This window comes from Lethenteron reissneri, chromosome 7 (assembly GCF_015708825.2).
Source record: "Lethenteron reissneri isolate LAM-NWPU_2019-01 chromosome 7, ASM1570882v1, whole genome shotgun sequence".
Lineage (NCBI taxonomy): Eukaryota > Metazoa > Chordata > Hyperoartia > Petromyzontiformes > Petromyzontidae > Lethenteron > Lethenteron reissneri.
The window spans coordinates 9,910,967-9,930,294 of NC_083785.1; the positions used below are offsets into that span (position 1 = coordinate 9,910,967).

At 46.0% G+C, this 19,328-nt stretch overlaps 2 protein-coding genes across 2 annotated transcripts in view; one reads left to right on the top strand and one right to left on the bottom strand.

Moving 5' to 3' along the window:
* The window catches only part of KIAA2012 (KIAA2012 ortholog), a 33,546-nt gene extending 17,786 nt beyond the window's left edge, over positions 1-15,760 (top strand). The window contains exons 17-25 of the mRNA XM_061575381.1: positions 1,413-1,619; positions 1,992-2,118; positions 3,201-3,444; positions 5,935-6,028; positions 6,820-7,130; positions 9,131-9,333; positions 10,977-11,149; positions 12,193-12,412; positions 13,070-15,760. Coding sequence (XP_061431365.1) covers positions 1,413-1,619; positions 1,992-2,118; positions 3,201-3,444; positions 5,935-6,028; positions 6,820-7,130; positions 9,131-9,333; positions 10,977-11,149; positions 12,193-12,412; positions 13,070-13,244 — 1,754 coding nt within the window. The 3' untranslated portion in view covers positions 13,245-15,760. The remainder of the gene's footprint in view (positions 1-1,412; positions 1,620-1,991; positions 2,119-3,200; positions 3,445-5,934; positions 6,029-6,819; positions 7,131-9,130; positions 9,334-10,976; positions 11,150-12,192; positions 12,413-13,069) is intronic.
* Positions 15,721-19,040, bottom strand: MTERF1 (mitochondrial transcription termination factor 1). The gene is made up of 4 exons (XM_061575368.1): positions 19,021-19,040; positions 18,748-18,799; positions 16,901-17,620; positions 15,721-16,472 (listed from the first exon to the last, which is right to left on the bottom strand). Exons 3-4 carry the CDS (start codon positions 17,600-17,602, stop codon positions 15,978-15,980), a joined length of 1,197 nt encoding a protein of 398 aa, XP_061431352.1. The 5' UTR covers positions 17,603-17,620; positions 18,748-18,799; positions 19,021-19,040; the 3' UTR covers positions 15,721-15,977.
* Positions 19,041-19,328: the final 288 nt, after the last annotated feature.

The window sequence follows — 19,328 nt, forward strand, 5'->3', positions numbered from 1 at the left end:
GCTAGGTAAATGTAGCTAATCTGGGCAGAATTAAGCCTAAGCCCTTGATGAATTTAAAATATAATTCCACAGGTTGAACCATGTGTGAGATACAGTGCAGAATGTGTTCACTCCTTTAAAGGAATGGGCAAGATTAACTCTGCGTCTGAACAGACAATTGAGTGCATAACAAATCTAAAATTACATCTTTAATCTGCTGTTATTAACCCGTACGAAAGAAGAAGTGCAGAATATGAAGGTTTACGTTTATGCTTATACAATTGTAAGCTAGCGTAATACAATTGTTGGATAATTCATGAATTTGGACGATTCAAATGACACTCGGTACAGTTGGTTACAGTTGTGTTTGCTGTAGAAGTAAACTTTGACTGTAGTTCAGGAAGGACAACAACTTCAACACATTAGTAATTTACGTTGCCATTAATATCAAACAATATATAATATGTGATGCTTTGGGCAATGGGCCGTCATCACAGCAGTGTAAATGTTCCCTTCCACAGCTTGTCAACAATGTCATTACCACTTGCTTCTTATCAAAAAACAAGTGCTCACATCGGCGTGTAATAATGCAGTCCCTTAGGAACTATGATTCTATGAATGATCATGATTCAGAGCGGCAGATTGATAAAAAAATCGATACTTTTTTACGCCACATTTTGCCATCTCGTTTCTTTTGTCATTTTGTTCTCTCCGCTTGCCTAACTGAAAGATTAGCATATAATCCACAGGTAACATACGTAGATCATGTACACGTGTACAGCCCTTTTTGTTTATAGACTGTTGGATGAAGGCCTTCCCACACTCTGCGGGTCATGGGGGTTACTCGACCACACTCCACCGTGCTGGCCGGTGTGGGTTTGGTAAAGGCGAGGAGGAACAAGTATAACCCGTAAAAACAACGTTTTTCACTATAAATCCTTTATGTGCGTGGCGGCTAGAGTCCTCTCGTCCTCTGGCTTGAGATGGCTGCCACCTATGGGTCAGATGATTGCATGGCAGCATTAAGCAATTGGTAATTAAACATAATATTTTTGTCCTAAAACGTGTAAAAATTTTGAAAAAAAATTTTGACGAACATTAATTGTCACGCACAACGAGTCTGTGTGGAAAATGTCAGCTCGATTGGATCACGGGAAGTGGGTTAAAAAACGACCGAAAGATTTGCATGGTCCTAAGCAAGCAAGCAAGTGAACTTAATATAAAGGATTTTTTAAAAACGCAGGAGTCTGGAAGCACAGCACAGCGATGGAATTGTTCAGCTTTGCCCTGTGCCACCCGCCACGTAGCTCCCGCAGCCCTATGACAACCCTTGTTCGACGTCAGAGAAACAAAGCCCTGGCTGAAACGATGCATCGTGAGTAAAATATCGTGGTTTTGTATTATTATTGCCGTAATTTAATGAAATGTTGCAGCTTTGCCTCCGGCGTCAGAATCGATGGTCAAGGTGGAGTTCGACACGTGGAGCCGCGAGCTCAACTCATCGCCGAGTCCCAACGAGACCATTATTGTAGAGGACGGCCGCACCGGACGGCGGATCGTCAGGTCGCAGCAGACGCCAACGCAGATGGGACCTCCAAGCAGGAGCAAAACGTCCGTCTCCATCATCCTACCCTCCCAGGGTGCGTCATTTTTTGAGCGGCAGCCATCCCGAGCTGTTCCCTCTTCGAATTCATGCAGGATAAATGTGTGTGTTGAACTTCATTCGCACTGTACCTAGCCAACCGCGCAAATCGGAGGTGCGGGAGAAGGAGAATGTAAGGATAATGAAATGCAACGGAGGTTTTGTTTGTGTATATTTGTAATAGACTACTAGACAAAGGTCTGTTTGTATTGCCACCATCATCATGGGCCATTGCCCATCTATTTCTGGATGAAAGGCTTCAACACACAGTCGACATCTCGAAAGGTCCTGGGATGCCACAATGCATCTTGTGAAATAATATTGTATTCTGATTTGAATTGGTACATCTTTCTTTTCCGTTTGCCTGTAGGTATGGATGATCCAGAATCATTCCGTTCTGATGAAGACAGCTCAAGTGTGCTCTCAAATGCATTTAAAGACTCAAAGGAACAGCATATGAATAATCACGTGTCTGAGACCAGCCAGAACCATGAGAGGCAAGAGCATTTGTTGAATTTGTCAATCTAAATGTATATTTAGCACATATTGAAAATGTGAATTCTAAAACCATGTGGCTTAAAGCGAACACACTCACACAATATGCTGCCAAGCTGCACCAGTGTCTTCCTGATCTGAAATAAATGTGGATACGTAAACATGAAACCAGGCCATGTTACGCAGACATAACCCACCTTGAAATGTACTCATTTCATCCTTACAGTCGTGGTGGGATGAACTACAGGGGGTAATTAAGTGCACACAGCAAGTGCCTTTTTCAACACTAGTACAAGCTACGAGCAAAATACGGTGTGGGGAAATAATAAAATAATAAAAATAAAACATAAGATAAAATTCTCACGACGTTTCGGCCACAACGCAAGCAGCCGTCCTCAGGTGAAGAACAGGGCTGTTGGAAGGACAGTGTCCTAATGAACACTGCTAAGCTTGGCAGCGTATTTTTAAGCTGGGTCGGAGGAGGAGAGAGCCTTGACAAAGGAGTTTACATATCATTGATAACGGAGTTTACATATCATTGATATATAAACTCCTTTGTCAATGCGCTCTCCTCCTCCGACCCAGCTTAAAAATACGCTGCCAAGCTTAGCAGTGTTCATTAGGATGCTGTCTTTCGGACAGCCCTGTTCTTCACCTGAGGACGGCTGCTTGCATTGTGGCCGAAACGTCGTTAGAATTTTATTTTATTATGTTTTATTTTTATAATTGTATTATTTCCCTTCTACGTGACTTTACCGAAAGAACCAATAATATGAATCCATGCAGTCACGAAAGCTTTAAATAGAAAAATAAAACACGGTGTACAAAACAAATTAATCACTTACCCAATGTCTGATACATACTTCCCCAGACTGCCAATCCTGTACGCACTTATACTTCTCTGAACAGCGGCGATTAAGGTGTGCATTTGCGTTGACAGTTCGTGCACACAAAAATAGGTTGCGTTATGCATTTCAGCAACCGCTCTGACATTCGAGGCGGTACGATCATCACTAAGCAACGTTTTATTTGTTCAGTGAAATCTGTGGAATGGGCTTTAAAAACACTATTAATCTCGTGGCAGATCAGCACAAGAAACTGGAAAGAACAAGGCCGTTGTGTCGAAGAAAGGTAAACGCCCCGAGGCAAGGGACGACAAGGACAGGCGGTCGGCAAAGCGCTCTGTCGAGACGCGGGAGCGCGCGTCCGTGCGGGAGGGTTCGACGGGGGAGATGAGCCACACCGTGGCGAGGCGGCCATCCAGCAACGACCCGGACGACGCGTGGGAAGACAGCGTGGGTGATAACGCAGAGGCACCCTCGAGAGCTGTGAGTAACACAACCGAGGCACGTGGGAGGTGGCAAAAGGGGTCGTCAAGAGCACTGAGCTAACAATGCTGAGATCCTCTGGGTTTGAATATGGCATAGCGGTCCATGATTTTAAACAAGCACTGTCATGGGATATCGAGATCCATGAGTAATGTAATGCTGAACCAATTTAATAATCCATAGGTATCACCCGAGGCGTCTTATGAGGTGGCAGGGTGTTAAGGAGGTCGGGGCACTGAGCTGGCACCACCAGGATACTGGGCATAATCTGGTGCAGCCACTCATGATTAAATTGGGCTCTCAAGTGTGAGCTGATGGCCTCAGTTGGTTCACCAATGACTACGCAAAAAAACCCATCGCGATACATTGGTTTTTCATTTCATTTAGATATATACCAGCATGTGACAATTATTAAAGTACTGTATTCAATGTGACAAACATGTCACAGCAAGTGCGCCTCCTAGTGTGTGGTTAAAATAGTTCTTGTGGGGAACGTTATCGTGCAGCGGTTCGCGCGCTGTGCTACGAACCCGGCGACACGGGTTCGGTTCCAGCTCACGGTGATCACCAGCAACGATTATCTGAACCGGTCCTGGGCCTCCCTTTTAGGTCGACTCAGCCTCAAATGAGTACCTGGCACGGTGTTTAAACATCGCCACGAGGTAGACAAAGGCGGCCGGGAGTGGTGCTGGCTTTCATAGGTGCAATTGCCCCTACAGTCTGTAAAGGCTATACGGGAGATATGTCTTTAAAATAGTTCACTGGATCGTATCTCAGTGGCAGCCCTGTAAAAAAAAACTGCTTCTGTGAGCTGTTCTCGAACACGCAGGGCTGCAGCGCTCTGAAATATTTCCAAAAAGATACTTCATCCCATGACATGACGCCGATCGCGCAAATGGATTAAAATTGGGTTTAGAGACACGTGCTGCTAGTTCCAGCCAGGCCTATCCTGGTGTAAGCAATAATATATGGGCTATCTATTTAATTAATTATGATTCGATTCCTCGATTAGTTGGACAGAAAATAGATGGGGAGAAAAACCTCGCTCTTTTCCCACGTGTGCCGCTGGACGGGAGGTGATGGGTGGGGGTGTATGATGTCTTTGGCATCATCAACTGCGTCACACTGAGCATGGGTTGTTGGGGGTGACCGCCATTTTAAACGGGGCCCCAGTAATCGGCTGCACCAAAAGTGGTCGATTATCATATTTCGTTGATTGCACAACTCTGTGGGTTAATTGTCCCAGCTCTGTTATACATGGCGGGTTGAGGGCTCTGCTGCCAACTTGTAACACCAGGGATCTGGTGCCAATTTGATTGGGTTGTGCAATTGCCAAAACTCGCGTGTTTTCTTTGGACGCAGACACCATCTTGGTCTACTGTGCGCACACACAGAAGCAAGATATTTAAATCGGGATAAAACTGTGGCAGACCCACATCGAACAGGGGATTTTATTATCTAGGATAGATGGAGGCATAATAGTCAAGAGGGCACACACAGGGTCGGTGGGGGGGAGGTCCATTAGACCAATTACGGTATTGGCACTGGCATTAAACCGCTTCGTGCAAAGGGCTTCACAGTCATGGTATATAAGTGGGTGACGTCTACGTACCAAGCTCAGTTTTCATTATTCCTGAGGTGGCCGAGTGGCTCAGGACCAGCACACCGAAGATATCCTTGTTCTTGATTTTGGGTTTCGGCCACGTGTGATTAAACCAATTACCAATGACTGCACAAACCAATCGCACGAAATTTGGGCATTTTTGGCTACGCTTAAGCCTCCACCCTTAAAAAAAACAAGTTTGACAAGTGATGACCAATTTTTTCAGAGCATTAAAAGGTGTCCCTTGCGTCGATAAAGAGGGCTACTGAAGTGGCATCAGAGGTAGGTCTGTGACGTCATCTTCTGGGTGATGCACTGCTCGCTGTAGAGTTGCAAATGATAAAAATAGGGAAAAATAAAATAAAAGCTCCGTATTTAATTTTCTATAATGGGAGCATTGCATGCAAGTTGTTATTTGTTGTTATTAGCGCGTGTGTTTTATCCTAACCGTCTGCTAATAAAAGCTCCATATTTAATTTTCTATAGTATAATGGAAGCATTGCATGCAAGTTGTTATTTGTTTGTTATTAGCGCGTGTGTTTTATTCTAACCGTCTGCTAATAAAAGCTCCGTATTTAATTTTCTATAGTATAATGGAAGCATTGCATGCAAGTTGTTATTTGTTTGTTATTAGCGCGTGTGTTTTATCCTAACCGTCTGCTAATAAAAGCTCCGTATTTAATTTTCTATAGTATAATGGAAGCATTGCATGCAAGTTGTTATTTGTTTGTTATTAGCGCGTGTGTTTTATTCCTAACCGTCTGCTAATAAAAGCTCCGTATTTAATTTTCTATAGTATAATGGAAGCATTGCAAGCAAGTTGTTATTTGTTTGTTATTAGCGCGTGTGTTTTATTCTAACGGTCTGCTTTGTTTTGATTGCACAAGGAAACGAGAATCGCAAAAGAAACGAAAACTAAAAAGTCCGAGGGCAGTACAAAAGTCAAAGTGAACGAAAATGAACGGAGTGCTTTTGTTGTAGGTGAGACATTATAAATGACTTCCAGCGCCGAGTCGCACAAGAAACGTTACACATCCCCCGTCCTGTTTTTCTTCTACGTAACTCTTAGCTTCAGCTGCATCCAGTTATGTAATGTTGGATCAACCCGTTGATACGATTCTTAAGATTATAATTATAATAGAGGCGATCATTTCAGAGGCACGTGGAACCACAGGCAAATGGCATAGGCAGCCAGGTGGTGATCGAGCACTAAATCCCCCCCCCCTCCCTGCAAGATCTGTAGTCCTCTATATATTGAGATGTTATCGGCCAATTAATGAGTGTTTACATGATGCATATGTACAGCCATTTTATCAATACACTGCTGAGTAATAGTCTTTCCACACCATGCAGATGGTAGGGGTTATACGAGGCATACTTTGCAGCACTTTTCAGTGTGGGATGAAGGAGAAGCATAGACATTGGAGCATGGTATAGAACGACGGATTTGCTGCACTGCCCTACACTGCAGCGTCAGCCTACAAAACCTGTTTCATGCATGGTGGACGCCCAACCCAAGCACCACCCAGGCTCAACATCCTACTTAGCCTCCGAGATCTGATGAGATCCTACGAGATCGTCGAAATGATAAAAATAACAGTTGTTTCTTTACGATCGCTATTCAGTGCATGTATTGCGAGTGTGAGAATCGATGTTCAAGCAATTAATCGACACTTGACAAACCGAGACGTCCCATCTCAAACGATCGCCGCACGGGCGAAATATTTTCGACACGTTTAAAGAAATGCGCGTTCACGTTCCCCCCCTTTTAGGCAAACCCAGGAAAACGAGGAAGAGCGAAGCGACGCAAAAAGGAGCCGATGGGGAAAAAGCACCACCTTCGTCAAAAAAAGAATCCGGTGGCGAGCAGAGGAGGAAGAAGTCATCGCTGCGTTCCGCCGGGCCGCCGGCAAAGGACGGCAGCAGGGAAACGGACGATCAGGACTCGGGGGGAGACGACGACTCTGCTTTCCAAGACGACGCGACTGAGCGGCATCGCCAAGGAAGAAGGGGGAGCCAAGCGCAGGCCCGCAAACTGGGCAGCCAAACGTCAGAGGACCAATTTGTTGAACCTGGCAAGGAGGTGAGGAACCCTGCTGAACAGTGCTGTGCTGTACGGCAAAACGTCGCACATTTAGCCGTTACATATCCACCCGGTCGATTAACTGACGCCCGGTGCCGTATTGTGCATGGTGTAACTGTATATAATTTTATATATATATATGTTCACATATCTGACCTTAAATTTCGATTTAAAGCTTTCGTGACTGCAGGGATTCATCTTCTTGGTTCTTTCGGTAAAGTCACGTAGAAGGGAAGTAATAAAATAAAAAAGTTAAACATAATAAAATAATTCTCACGACGTTTCGGCCACAACGCAAGCAGCCATCCTCAGGTGAAGACCAGGTCTGTCGGGGAAACAGCGTCTGACTAAACCTGGTCTTCACCTGAGGACGGCTGCTTGCGTTGTGGCCGAAACGTCGTGAGAATTATTTTATTATGTTTTATTTTTATTATTTTATTACTTCCCTTCTACGTGACTTTACCGAAAGAACCAATAAGATATCTGACCTTTTCACATATCTGCCTATATCTCAGTCCCCAGAGGCAGATATGCGTTGTAGTACTGTGCCAGATCAATCCGAGTACATAAGTAAATTAGTTCCTATCTTACAGTTACATGCTAATTTCACACATTAACATCACTAGCTCCGGCCACTCTTTATAACCCATGAGCTACACCTATTTCAAACCTTTTAAAACAGTCTGCCTCAGCAGCAAACCATGCTTTCCCACCTGATGATGGACGCTTGTGTTGCACCCGAAACGTCGTGATTTATTTAATTTTATACCTACGTGACTTTACCGAAAGAACCAAAGAGTATAAATTAGTTCCATGACGTAGTTACTCTCTTGAAGATGGTTGTTTGGAGGTGGCCTGATGGACCAAGGAAGGGTCAGCATGCTGCATCGGCACTACTCACATCCTGGGTTCGTATCCTGGCTGCCACCTGTGATTAAATTGGTTTCTGAAGTATAGGGAGTTCATGGACTCAGCAATGACTGCACAATACAACTGTCACGTGATATTGACTTTGTTTTTACTTTTATTTCGCCACGTTCCATCTGTTACTGATGTTTTTTCCGTGTCGTTTCTCTCCATTCTAGTGGCGCCCTCTGCACTCCCTTCAGTCCATATTTTCTCTCAGGCACACATTCTGCCTCTGTTGCCTTCCACTCGTGTTGCCATCCACTCGTGTTGCCATTGCTTTGCATGATTCTCATTTGATGCCATTATCAGACTCAATATTTAATTTGAGCTGGTTTGACCAATTTAGCAAACGAGCCCTTTTAGACACGGCTAGTACCGTAGCAGTTTGCATTCTTCTTTTTTTATATATCATTGTTATTCTTCATCCATATTTTTTTCAATATCGGGTGAAACCACTTCTGTTATGCTACAATTATTTTCACTTGAATTTTGGGCAAAACACAACTACGTGGCCAAAAAAAAAAAATTGCGATCATAGTATTAGCCACAAATATATATTTTTAATATTATCGTTTGATATGGCTCCTCCAACAGGGTCGTCTGTTGGAGAAGCCACACACAGCTGAACACTTGAGTACCGTCACTGGCAGTGCACAATATCGTTTGATATCGTTCTGAATGGAACTTGGTAAAGCGCCGTCCTGTACGATCCACCTTGCTGGTCTCGCCAAAGAACGTAAACCTTTAAAGGGAACTCCTCGAAGCAACCGCTTTTGGCTCGCCATTGAACAACAACGGTCAGAGCAACGGTCAGCGCATCTGAAAGCACGCGATGCGGCTCTCTGGAATGCTCTTCTTTTCGATTTTAGGAAGCCACTGGAACATATGCACTTTAAAATCATCTAGATTGAAAACGCCTTTCTTTGAAACTGCTTTTTGTGTTCAGTTTGTTGTGCTTCCGCTGCACCTCTGATTAGCACGGTAGGCGACGTGTGAAAGAAGTTCGGTACATTACATACACAGAGGCTAAGCCTACGCTGTCCAAATCGAGCAGCTGAGCGACTCGAACCGCGTGCGTGCGCGAGCGGCAGCCGGGGTCGGACGGGCGATCGCCGGCCTTGTCGGAGCGCGAGGCTCGGCGGGCGGCGCAAGCGGAGCAACGGCGGCTGGAGGTCGAACGGCGGCGGCAGGAGAGCGAGTCGCAGCGGCTCCATGAGCTGGAGCAGCAGGACAGGGAGGAGGTCATGAGGGCGGAACTGGAGGAGGCACGGCTCCGGCGTGAAGAGGAGGCGAGGTGGGTGAGGGGGACGGGACTGACTGCACCGCACAGGGCCCGGCTCTCACTGCTGGCACCAAGCTAATACTGCAGCCGTGACAGCACGGACAATATGTGCAGCATTGCTGTGCGGCTACACAATTACGTTTAAAAGGAGGAAATTGTATGATGGTAAAACAAGAGTTATTTGTCCTCCTACGTACGCAGCCCGCCTGTACTTTCTGTACACTCGGCCAGTGCGTACTTTTACATAATCAGCCAATATGTTGTCTTTCCCCCACTACGTATGGTGTGAAAGAAGTTCAACATACAATATGTACTCTGACATACGTATCCAGTGCATTCTCCAACTTTAACCAGTACATACTCGTACACATTCAGCTCGCGACATAGTCTCACACCTCTTTTTCCCATTGCACAACCCCAGCCATGCCAAGCTAGCTCCGAACAGCTTAGGAGGTGCCATGATGTTTTTTTCCGCGTTAGTTAGTTATATCTTCTTGGTTTTTTCGGTAAAGTCACGTAGAAGGGAAGTAATAAAATAATAAAAATAAAACATAATACAATAATTCTCACGACGTTTCGGCCACAACGCAAGCAGCCGTCCTCAGGGGAAGAATGAAGCACCGCCAAGCTTGGAGCGTATATTTAAGCTGGGTTAGAGGGGGGGAGGTGGGAAGAAGAGCGCCTAAACAAAATAATTTGCATATCAAGAGGAAATTATTTTGTTTAGGCGCTCTTCTTCCCACCTCCCCCCTCTAACCCAGCTTAAATATACGCTCCAAGCTTGGTGGTGCTTCATTCTTCGCCTGAGGACGGCTGCTTGCGTTGTGGCCGAAACGTCGTGAGAATTGTTTTATTATGTTTTATTTTTATTATTTTATTACTTCCCTTCTACGTGACTTTACCGAAAAAACCAAGAAGATTAATCCCTGCAGTCACGAAAGCTTTAAATCGAAAAGTTAGTTAGTTAGTTAATCCTCTTCATCCCCTATGAGACATGAGGCCACAGTGAGTTCCCTCCACTTCTTCCTGTCCTTGGCAACATGTTGAGCCTCACCCCAAGAGAGGTTGATCACTGCTACCAGCTCGTCCTACGCTGTCTTGCGCCGCGTGGCCTCGGGTCTCCCAGGTTTCCTTTTGCCCGGTGGTGCCCATCTTAGGGGCAATATTTTGTCCTAGTTCATTCTGAGTACATGTCCGAGCCATCTGAGTCACCGTCCCTTGATATTTTTTTTTTCCACTACAGAACCAGAACTGTGATGTCGGCCTGCCGCTGCCATCGCACGCAATAAGCGATTTGAAACGCATCTAGGTGACGCGGTTGCGCTGCTCGAGTTGTCGCGACGTCGCACACAACGGACGGGTCGTTAGCCCTGTGTCTGGGGCCCTGCCTTTGCCTCAAACCAGATTCAATTGTTTTGAGGCCAGCATAACGTGGACTTGGTACTGACACATAGCCAGTGGAAAGCCACCTGTACCACGATGGCGCAGTGACCACGCGGCCTGGATGTGCCAGTGACGAACGAATAGGGTATGAACAATAGTTAACCAGCGCATACTCAAACTTATCGTCAAAACTTTTGGCCATGTGTTCAGTTTTGACGAGCTAAGTGAGCTATTTGCCAAATTGCCCTTTCCCCCCTCCTTGTCCGACTCAGGCAGAAGAAGCTGCAGCAGGAGCTGGAGCGACTCAAGGTGCAGGAGCTGGAGACGAAGCGGATGGAGCGCGAGCAGGCTGAGCGAGAGCGTGAGCGCCGGCAGCAGGAGGAGCACCGTCGCAGGGTGCTCGAGATCCAGCGCAGGAAGCAGGAGGAGGAGGCCCTGAAGAAAGGTGAAAGCCTCGCACCCTCTCTCTCTTTCTCTCTCTCTCTCTCCTGTATCGAGCACATTAACGAAAACTAAACTATTTTTTATTTTACCAGGTAAGGCCCACTGAGCTGTATAGGTCTTTTTCAGAAGCTACCTGGCCACAAATTATAGCTGAACGCAGTGGCTTATCGTGCGGAAATTTACAACAGCCAAATACTCTAAACGCATGTTCATTCTAAATGGAGGGAAAAACCAGAAGACCTGGAGAAATATCCACACGACCATGGGGAGAGAGACATGCAAACTCCAAATATACAGACGTCAGGGTCGGGATCGAACTCACGACCTTCTGTATACCAGGTGAGGTAGTTAACATCTTACCACCAACATGGCGGGTGAAGCATTGTCAACGGATACCTCTGCTGATCGACCTTGCCACGCACGTTGCTGATTGGTGGATCGTTTGCGGCGAGGTATAGTGTGGGAATTCTTATCTCTTCTAATCGGTGTTACTCTTATAATGATACAGCAGTGGGGGGCTGGAGCAGTGGTGCAAATGTTAGCGCACCCCATGTCTCACATCAATGATCACGTGTCACGTCAATGGCAAGCAAAATCTAAACCCATCCTGGGCCCCAGCCCCCTTCACCATTCGAAATTTACCAGTGGAACAAAGAACCCCCGTATAGCCTTTAGCAGACTGTTGGGGCAAGTGCTGTTAGCGAGCACCTATGAAGGCCGGAACGGTACACGAGGGGGTGGATGGCCAGCACCACGCCCGACCGCCTTTGTCTCCCTAGTGGCAATGTTTACACACCACACCAGGTACTCATTTGAGGCTGAGTCGACCTAGGGGAGGCCCGGGACCGGTTCAGATAATCGTCACCGGTGTTGGCCGTGAGTGGGAATCGAACTCGTGTCGCCGGGTTGATAGCGCAGAGCGCTAACCGCTGCACTATCGCTCCTCACGGCCAAACAGAGTGTAAGAGCACGGTCACACCGACACTATCGAACACCGCACGAACGAACCGGCAATGTCGGCGCACTCTCATCTCCGAATTTCAGCCGAGCAAGAGCGGCTGGAAAGAGAAGAGGCGGAGCGGCGAGCCGAGGAGGAGCTGATGCTGTCGCAGATGGACGAGTCGGAGCGGCTGGAGTACGAGCAACGGAGGCGGAAGGAGGAAGAGCATAGGAGACTCGCGGAGGAGCAGAGACGCAGGGTGATGGAGGAAGAGGCTCGTCTCGCCATGGAGGAGGCGATGCGACAAGCCCACTTTCTGGCCAAGTGAGATCCGCGCATCTCTGCCGGGGAACTGCTTCACAAAAACTCAACGCATTTGCCAATAACGCTGCACAAGAGAGGAAAAATTGCGGGATAGAGAACGTTTCTGGCAATGGGCCCTTCTTCGTAGCGGAAATGTCATTGGTTATATAGTTTTCCTTTTGAGGCAGTGTTGTTGACGAACGTGTTGAGTCTGTGTTTATTGTGCTTGTGCACCCACTGCCAATGCAGCACTGCCAATGCAGCATCACCAAATAATGTATTCAATACGATAAAAGTGGTTTTAGAGAGTCATTATTTCCTACACTTGATGATATGATTTTTTTTTTAAAGAGACATAACACAGCGTGACATTTTAATTTCTGAGCACTGGTAATATTTGATGAACACGTCCAATATTATAAAACCTTGTTTAACGGTTGAACCCAGTGGCTTTCGACTGAAAGTCCAATTAGGCAGCCTATGGACAGCAGCAGCTCCAAAAGGCTTCATAAATCAATAAAACGCACCGGATCAAAGATTACACATTTAACGAGCATGAATGTGACCAATTGCGCAACCAGTGAACAAACCAATGAGGAGCCACGACCGTGTTTAAATCACGTGGCCAGCGTTTCTTTTATGGCTCCCTGACCCGACGTCGTGAAAACCTCTTTACAGGCAGCAGGCGGAGCTGGAACGCCACCTCATGTTCCACCGTGAGCTGTGGCTGGAGACGAGCGGGATGGAGCAAACGCAGGACGTGTCTCGGCCGTGGGTCTACTCGTACTATGAGCTCCTGCAGATGCTGGGGCTGCAACGACCAGAGCTGGAAGCAGGGCAGCACGTTGACTGAGCCGCTAAAGGTCCCACCGACAGGGAAATGTCATATCCTGGGTCTCACAGGCCGAATGCCCGTCCATGGTTTTATTTCATATGACCCATCGGTCACATGGCCTACCATTTCGAAACGGCCCGCAAACCATATGTATCCATTACTACAAGCATCTTATCGCACTAATCCGGCACCAGAAGGGAATATCTTTGACCTCGATACACCACCGTGTTTCTAATTTTAGCATCACACTCAGGAACTTCATGAGTGTACAGGGTGGTCCAGATGTCGTGACCCACACCGTGAGGAACCATGGTGGCTAGGAGCTGTTGACTACCTCGCCTGGTATACAGGAGTTCGTGGGTTCAATCCCTGACCCTGATGCCTGTATATTTGGAGTTTAGATGTTCTCCCCGTGGTCGCGTGGCTTTTTATTCAGGTCCTCTGGTTTTTCCCTCCACATTTAGGTACATGCATTTCGAGTATTTGGCTGCTATACATTTTCACGCAATAATTAACTTTGTTGAGCTATCATTTGGGGGCATGTCGCTTCTGAAAAAGTTATATAGCTCAGTGGGCCTTACCTGGTAAAATAAAATAAGCAGTTTAAACAGAGCTGCTGTGTGGCCTGCCAAGTGAGTTTTGATGTCCCATTCCACACTTGGATAGGAAAATGTTCCCCCACCCCTGCCATTGAAACGTGGTCACTAATGGTTGCTCACTTTCACCAACTGCAGCTTCAGTGGTTCAACAAATTTCATCGAATTGTCAAATTGAGTTAACGTTCCATGTGTACTCGATAGGGTAACAGTCGATTTTAATATAAAGCATCACAGCACTTAAATCTACATATGCGTTCATTGCTAATAGCCCATAAAGCTAACATACTGGCATATACAGTACATGCAATGTTAATAATTAGTAGTTGAAGCCATTTTTATAAATATAGGATGTTCATATTTTGGGTTGCTTCACGAAGGTTGTAACTGCCAAAAATGTTGCTTAGAACCTTTTTGGAGTACCTCAAGAAGGGTAAAGCTGTTTTGTAGCTTGTTTGCACTAATATATTCTGATTCAAAGCAAATGCTGAAACATATTCTTAGTATTTCCAATCTACGGTGTTTTACTGCATAGTGGTATTCGTAGATCATTGTTGTCGGTAGATTACCGAGTGAGCTCATGTGGTGGAGCATGAAATAAAAGGGAGTGCCAGAGATATAAATCCATCTGATAAGACTTGTACCGTAAGACTGGAAAATCCAGGTACAAAGGGTGTACACAGTGCAGTTGTCAGTAAAGGTTGGAGTCCATAACGGTTCTTTAGCGAGTCCACTTAATTCTAGATTTGAAGCTTTCGTGACTGCAAGGATTCATATTCTTAGGTTTTTTCGGTAAAGTCACGTAGGTAAAAAATTTTAATTAATAAAAGTAAAATAAAAATAAAAATCACGACGTTTCGGAGGCAACACCTGAAGACGGAAGCTTGATTTTTATTTTTATTTTACTTTTATAAATTTTTTACCTACGTGACTTTACCGAAAAAACCTAAGAATATGAGTCCACTTAAACTTCTCATGGTGCTGGACATGCAAGAAACATTCTAAAAGAAGCACTCTGTTGTTGTATGTCGTTGGCATATGATATAAATGCTATGTGGGGAGACGAAATACATGGAAAATTACTTGGAGAATTAGCGAATATGTAGAGTAGATCCAAGAGGGAATGTGGTAAGTGGCGCTGTTCATGAAGCTAAAATTGATAGGAAACAAGCAAAGGTGGTTTCGGTCACGCAGAAAAGGAAGCGATGAGTAGGTTGCAACAGGAAGTAGAAATTGCTGGCAGTAGAGAGCAGGATGGATGATAACAGCGAGGACATGGAGGCGTTTAAGAGTCAGTGGGGCAAGCGCTGGAGATGGATAAGAATGTAAAGGGGACAAAGGCAGACCTCAAACACTTGTGATCGATGCCAGCAATGAGTTGGTGTTTTACCTATCAGTAAACAATCATTTTGGCACAAACTCTATGTTTTAAAATAATTACTGGAATTTAGAAATATGCATCCTATTATGAGATTATAACCGTACACAACTGTATTATTGCAGGTTTCTTTGTTGATCCAATTACAAAATACACAGTATACACAAAATACACAGAATTTTGTTTGGTAATAATTTAAAAATCTAGAGAAAAATTCAATCAATTATTCTTTGCAAACTGTGCCAAGGGCATGTTTCACCCATCAAATATTTTTCAATTGCATAACGATGTCCAATTACAGGTGGGAGATTCCTGCTGGCTTCTGTGAGCTGTTCTGACACATGGGGCACACCGCTCGGGTGAGATTTCCAAATCGATTATTTATCTGGCATTAAGATGGCTTAATTGAAATAAATTTGGCGGGAAAATTTGCAAAGCCTCCAGTCATAATGCTCCCCAGTGAAATGTTTGAAATTCTCAGCTAAATTCAAATACATATAAGAACATGAAGACACATGAACATTGACCAAACATTTTATTTAAGTTGAAAAAATTCACAGCTACTAGTTTCCTTTGAAAATTACTGCTTCAGCACAAAACCTCTATTCTGAGGGTTATTTTCAACGCAGCTTTGCTCAAATAACACGGAAACCAAGTCGTAAATATAGCAAATATTTTACGACAAATGTTTTCAAGTCTGGCATCTCATCTGCAAATTAACCGATGCGTCAATATTAAAAGAATTCCAGTACACCGACTCTGATGTTCATTTCTCAGTCAGGATGCATCCGGCTGCAGCCTTGTGAACTTTGCCTGAAAATTACACTTGTTGCTGTTCAAAATGTTGATGCCGTGCTTCTCAAAGTCATAGCCAACGCTCTGGAGGACTTGCAAGCGGTGGCTCAGCGTCTTCAAACTGAACTCCAGGCAACGCGGCCTCTCCAGCACCTGGTGGATGGTGATACCCGAGGCCAGCAAGCAACGCAACTTCTCCAGCAGATTCTCCAGGGAGAAGTAGAGGAAGTAGGAGTACTTCTTGAAGAACACCTTCACCTCCTGGTCGTTGCAGCCTTGCTTAAGGCACTCGCTCCAGAAGGCCTCGAGCTTCCTCTTGAGGCTCTCGCTGGACATGTCAAGCGCGTCGGTGCTGTTCGCCGTCAGGAAGCCGAGCAGCTCCTTGTCCGTGAGCTGAAGCCGCTTCACCAGGAACTCCATGTTGGTCTTGACCCGTTTGGTGCTACGGATGAGGATGTACACGTTCCGCGAAATGATCTGCGCGAGGGGTAAAACGAATTTGTGAGTCCACAGCGTTTAGAACGAATGTGCACAGTACCATGAAGAACCATCGAAAATCTAACTTAGTCCATTGAAAATTTCTCTCAACTACTATTCAGCGTAAAAATAAATATAAAAGGTAAAAACACAGCTCTTAGTAGTTACTGGAGATACTGTATAGTACTCTGGCATTTATGTGCAGCAAGGAGATGCGGCTAACAAGTCAGTCCTTGCTTTTGCACGCTGTCCCATTTTTATCTTTAAGGCATGTGATTTAAAAACGAATTCCAATTTTAATTCAATCTTTAGGGGTTCCCTCCTTAAAAACAACATCCCAATGCAGGAACCTCCTAGAAAGAGCCTTGAGACTCAGATCGTCCTGGGTCAGTAAACTCAAAATTTATAAACAACAAAAAGACTCAAACCTGTTGCACAAAAATGTCGGGATCGCCACCTCCCAGCGAGACGCAGGTACATTTCAAAAAGTCCACCATTTGCTTGTTGAGCTCCGGGGTGTTGGATAACGCCCTGGGCGCGGTGGAGAAAATGCGCAAAATGTCCTTCTTGGCGAGCCCCAGCGACGTGAAGTACTCGATGTTTTCCGCCAACGTGGCGTTGTCCGAGGAACGGAAGAAGGCCTCCGGGGAGCGCATGACGATTTTGAGGACGTCTCCATCGGAGTTGAAGAATTTTCTCCACAGCGTCCACCGCTCCTCCAGGTGTTCGGCAGAGCGGCTGAGGGAGCGCGGATACCTGCACACGATGCTGGCCACCACCTGCTGAGAGGCCCCTTTGCCCTTGAGGAAATCGATCAAGTCGACGCTGCCTTTCAGCTTCTTCAGAACGCCGAGTGCCTGCCTGTGGAGTGCGAGATCCACTCCAAGGTCGTCCAGCTTCTGCATCATCTCGGCGGAGGGCTCCGACACACTTGCGCGGGCCGCGGGATGACTGGTTGCTTGACAGCAGCGAACCTGCCCCTTCCCGCACACTTCAAGGTGGCCGATTGCTTTCGAGAGGGTACGGGGTACCACCCAGCCATTTTGTAAATGGGTCGTTTGTACTTTTAGGTAGAAGAAGCATCCTTGTGCCACGATTCTCCTCACGTGAAAGGGCTGCCTGCCGAGCATGTCTGACGCATCAGAATCCTGTTGGAAGACAGAACCCACAGCGCATTAGAAAACATGGACACATCCGTTACCAGGTGAGTTTACCCGATATGTTTTCTAGCCCATTTGACGCCTGGGTAACCATTAGTGGTTTTCACATTTTGTAATGGCCCAGACTGCACAAAGTGGCCAATTCGTTTTAACCTGATTATTTAATTTAACACGTAGGATTTCGCGACTGATATTATCCATAAGAGGTTTTTAGGTTAGATCGCGTAGATATAAATGTGTAGTTAAACCCACCACCACCCGACACAGCCAATTAGTAAGGTTTGTCACTTAAACAAAACATGCCAAATCGTTTACAAGTTCAGCACATCGGTGTGTTGGAGAATAAACCCACAACATCCTGTTGTTTTGGAGAGTAAACCCAAATAAATTGTGGTGTTTTGGAGAGTAACACAACATTGTGGTGTGTTGGAGAGTAAACCCACAACATCCTGTTGTTTTGGAGAGAAAACCCACAACACCGTGGTTTTGGAGAGTAAACCCATAAGATCGTGGTGTGTTGGGAGAGTAAACCCACAACATTGTGGTGTGTTGGAGAGTAAACCCACAACATTGTGGTGTGTTGGAGAGTAAACCCACAACATTGTGGTGTGTTGGAGAGTAAACCCACAACCACGTGGTGTGTTGGAGAGTAAACCCACAACATCGTGGTGTGTTGGAGAGTAAACCCACAACATCGTGGTGTGTTGGAGAGTAAACCACAACATTGTGGTGTGTTGGAGAGTAAACCCACAACATTGTGGTGTGTTGGAGAGTAAACCCACAACATCGTGGTGTGTTGGAGAGTAAATCCACAACATTGTGGTGTGTTGAACTCGTAACGAATTGGCCCGTTCTGTTTACGTGACAAATCTTACTTAATTGGCTGCCGTCGGCTGGTGGCGGGTTTAACGACACAATAATATTTACGCGTTCTAACCCAAACAAAACCTCTTGTGGACAGCGTAACGTTGATGTATTACAACGTAAGCCGTGGTTGCATAACAACACAGCACCGCATAATGTACAGAGTGACACATTTGCCAATAATCAGTCTCGAGATGATTAAACCGACACCTGCATCGCACACACGAATCGCGGCTGGACTCTGTACTCACCAACGCGAGTCGCCCCACCGCACACCGAATCGATCCCACTCGCCCACAAAAACTGCAATTGAGAAATATCCCAAAAAACGGGGCTTTAATAACGACGCCGATCAGAGGTTAAGCACCCGGCGATCACAACAACAACAACAACCACCACCAGCACCACAAAGCAACGATACATTCATGGAGCAAAACGAATTCGGCGGGCACTTTAGGAACGAACCCCTCTCAACAACGTTAAGGGGTAAAAATAAATGAACGCGGCGCATTTGGGGGACGCACATGGGGACACCGCGCGCACGTGTCTACGAACTAGATCCGGGGCACGCACGTGGCCAGTTCACGGCCACCCGCCCGCCCCCATACAAAGACAAAGGTCCCCTGGGTAGCCTGCAACAGACTATCCGGGGGGGTTGGGGGGGGTAAGTTGATAAGTAGCGTGCAGACAGCGTCTCTGAAAGACCCCGGGCCACTTGTTGGCACACGAGACATCGGGGTTGGTTTGGGTGGCCGTGACAAACCGAGCCCTGTCGACTTTGAGTCTCTTGCCCCGGTGGCGATGTTTACTGCACAGCGCAGCAGGTCAACTG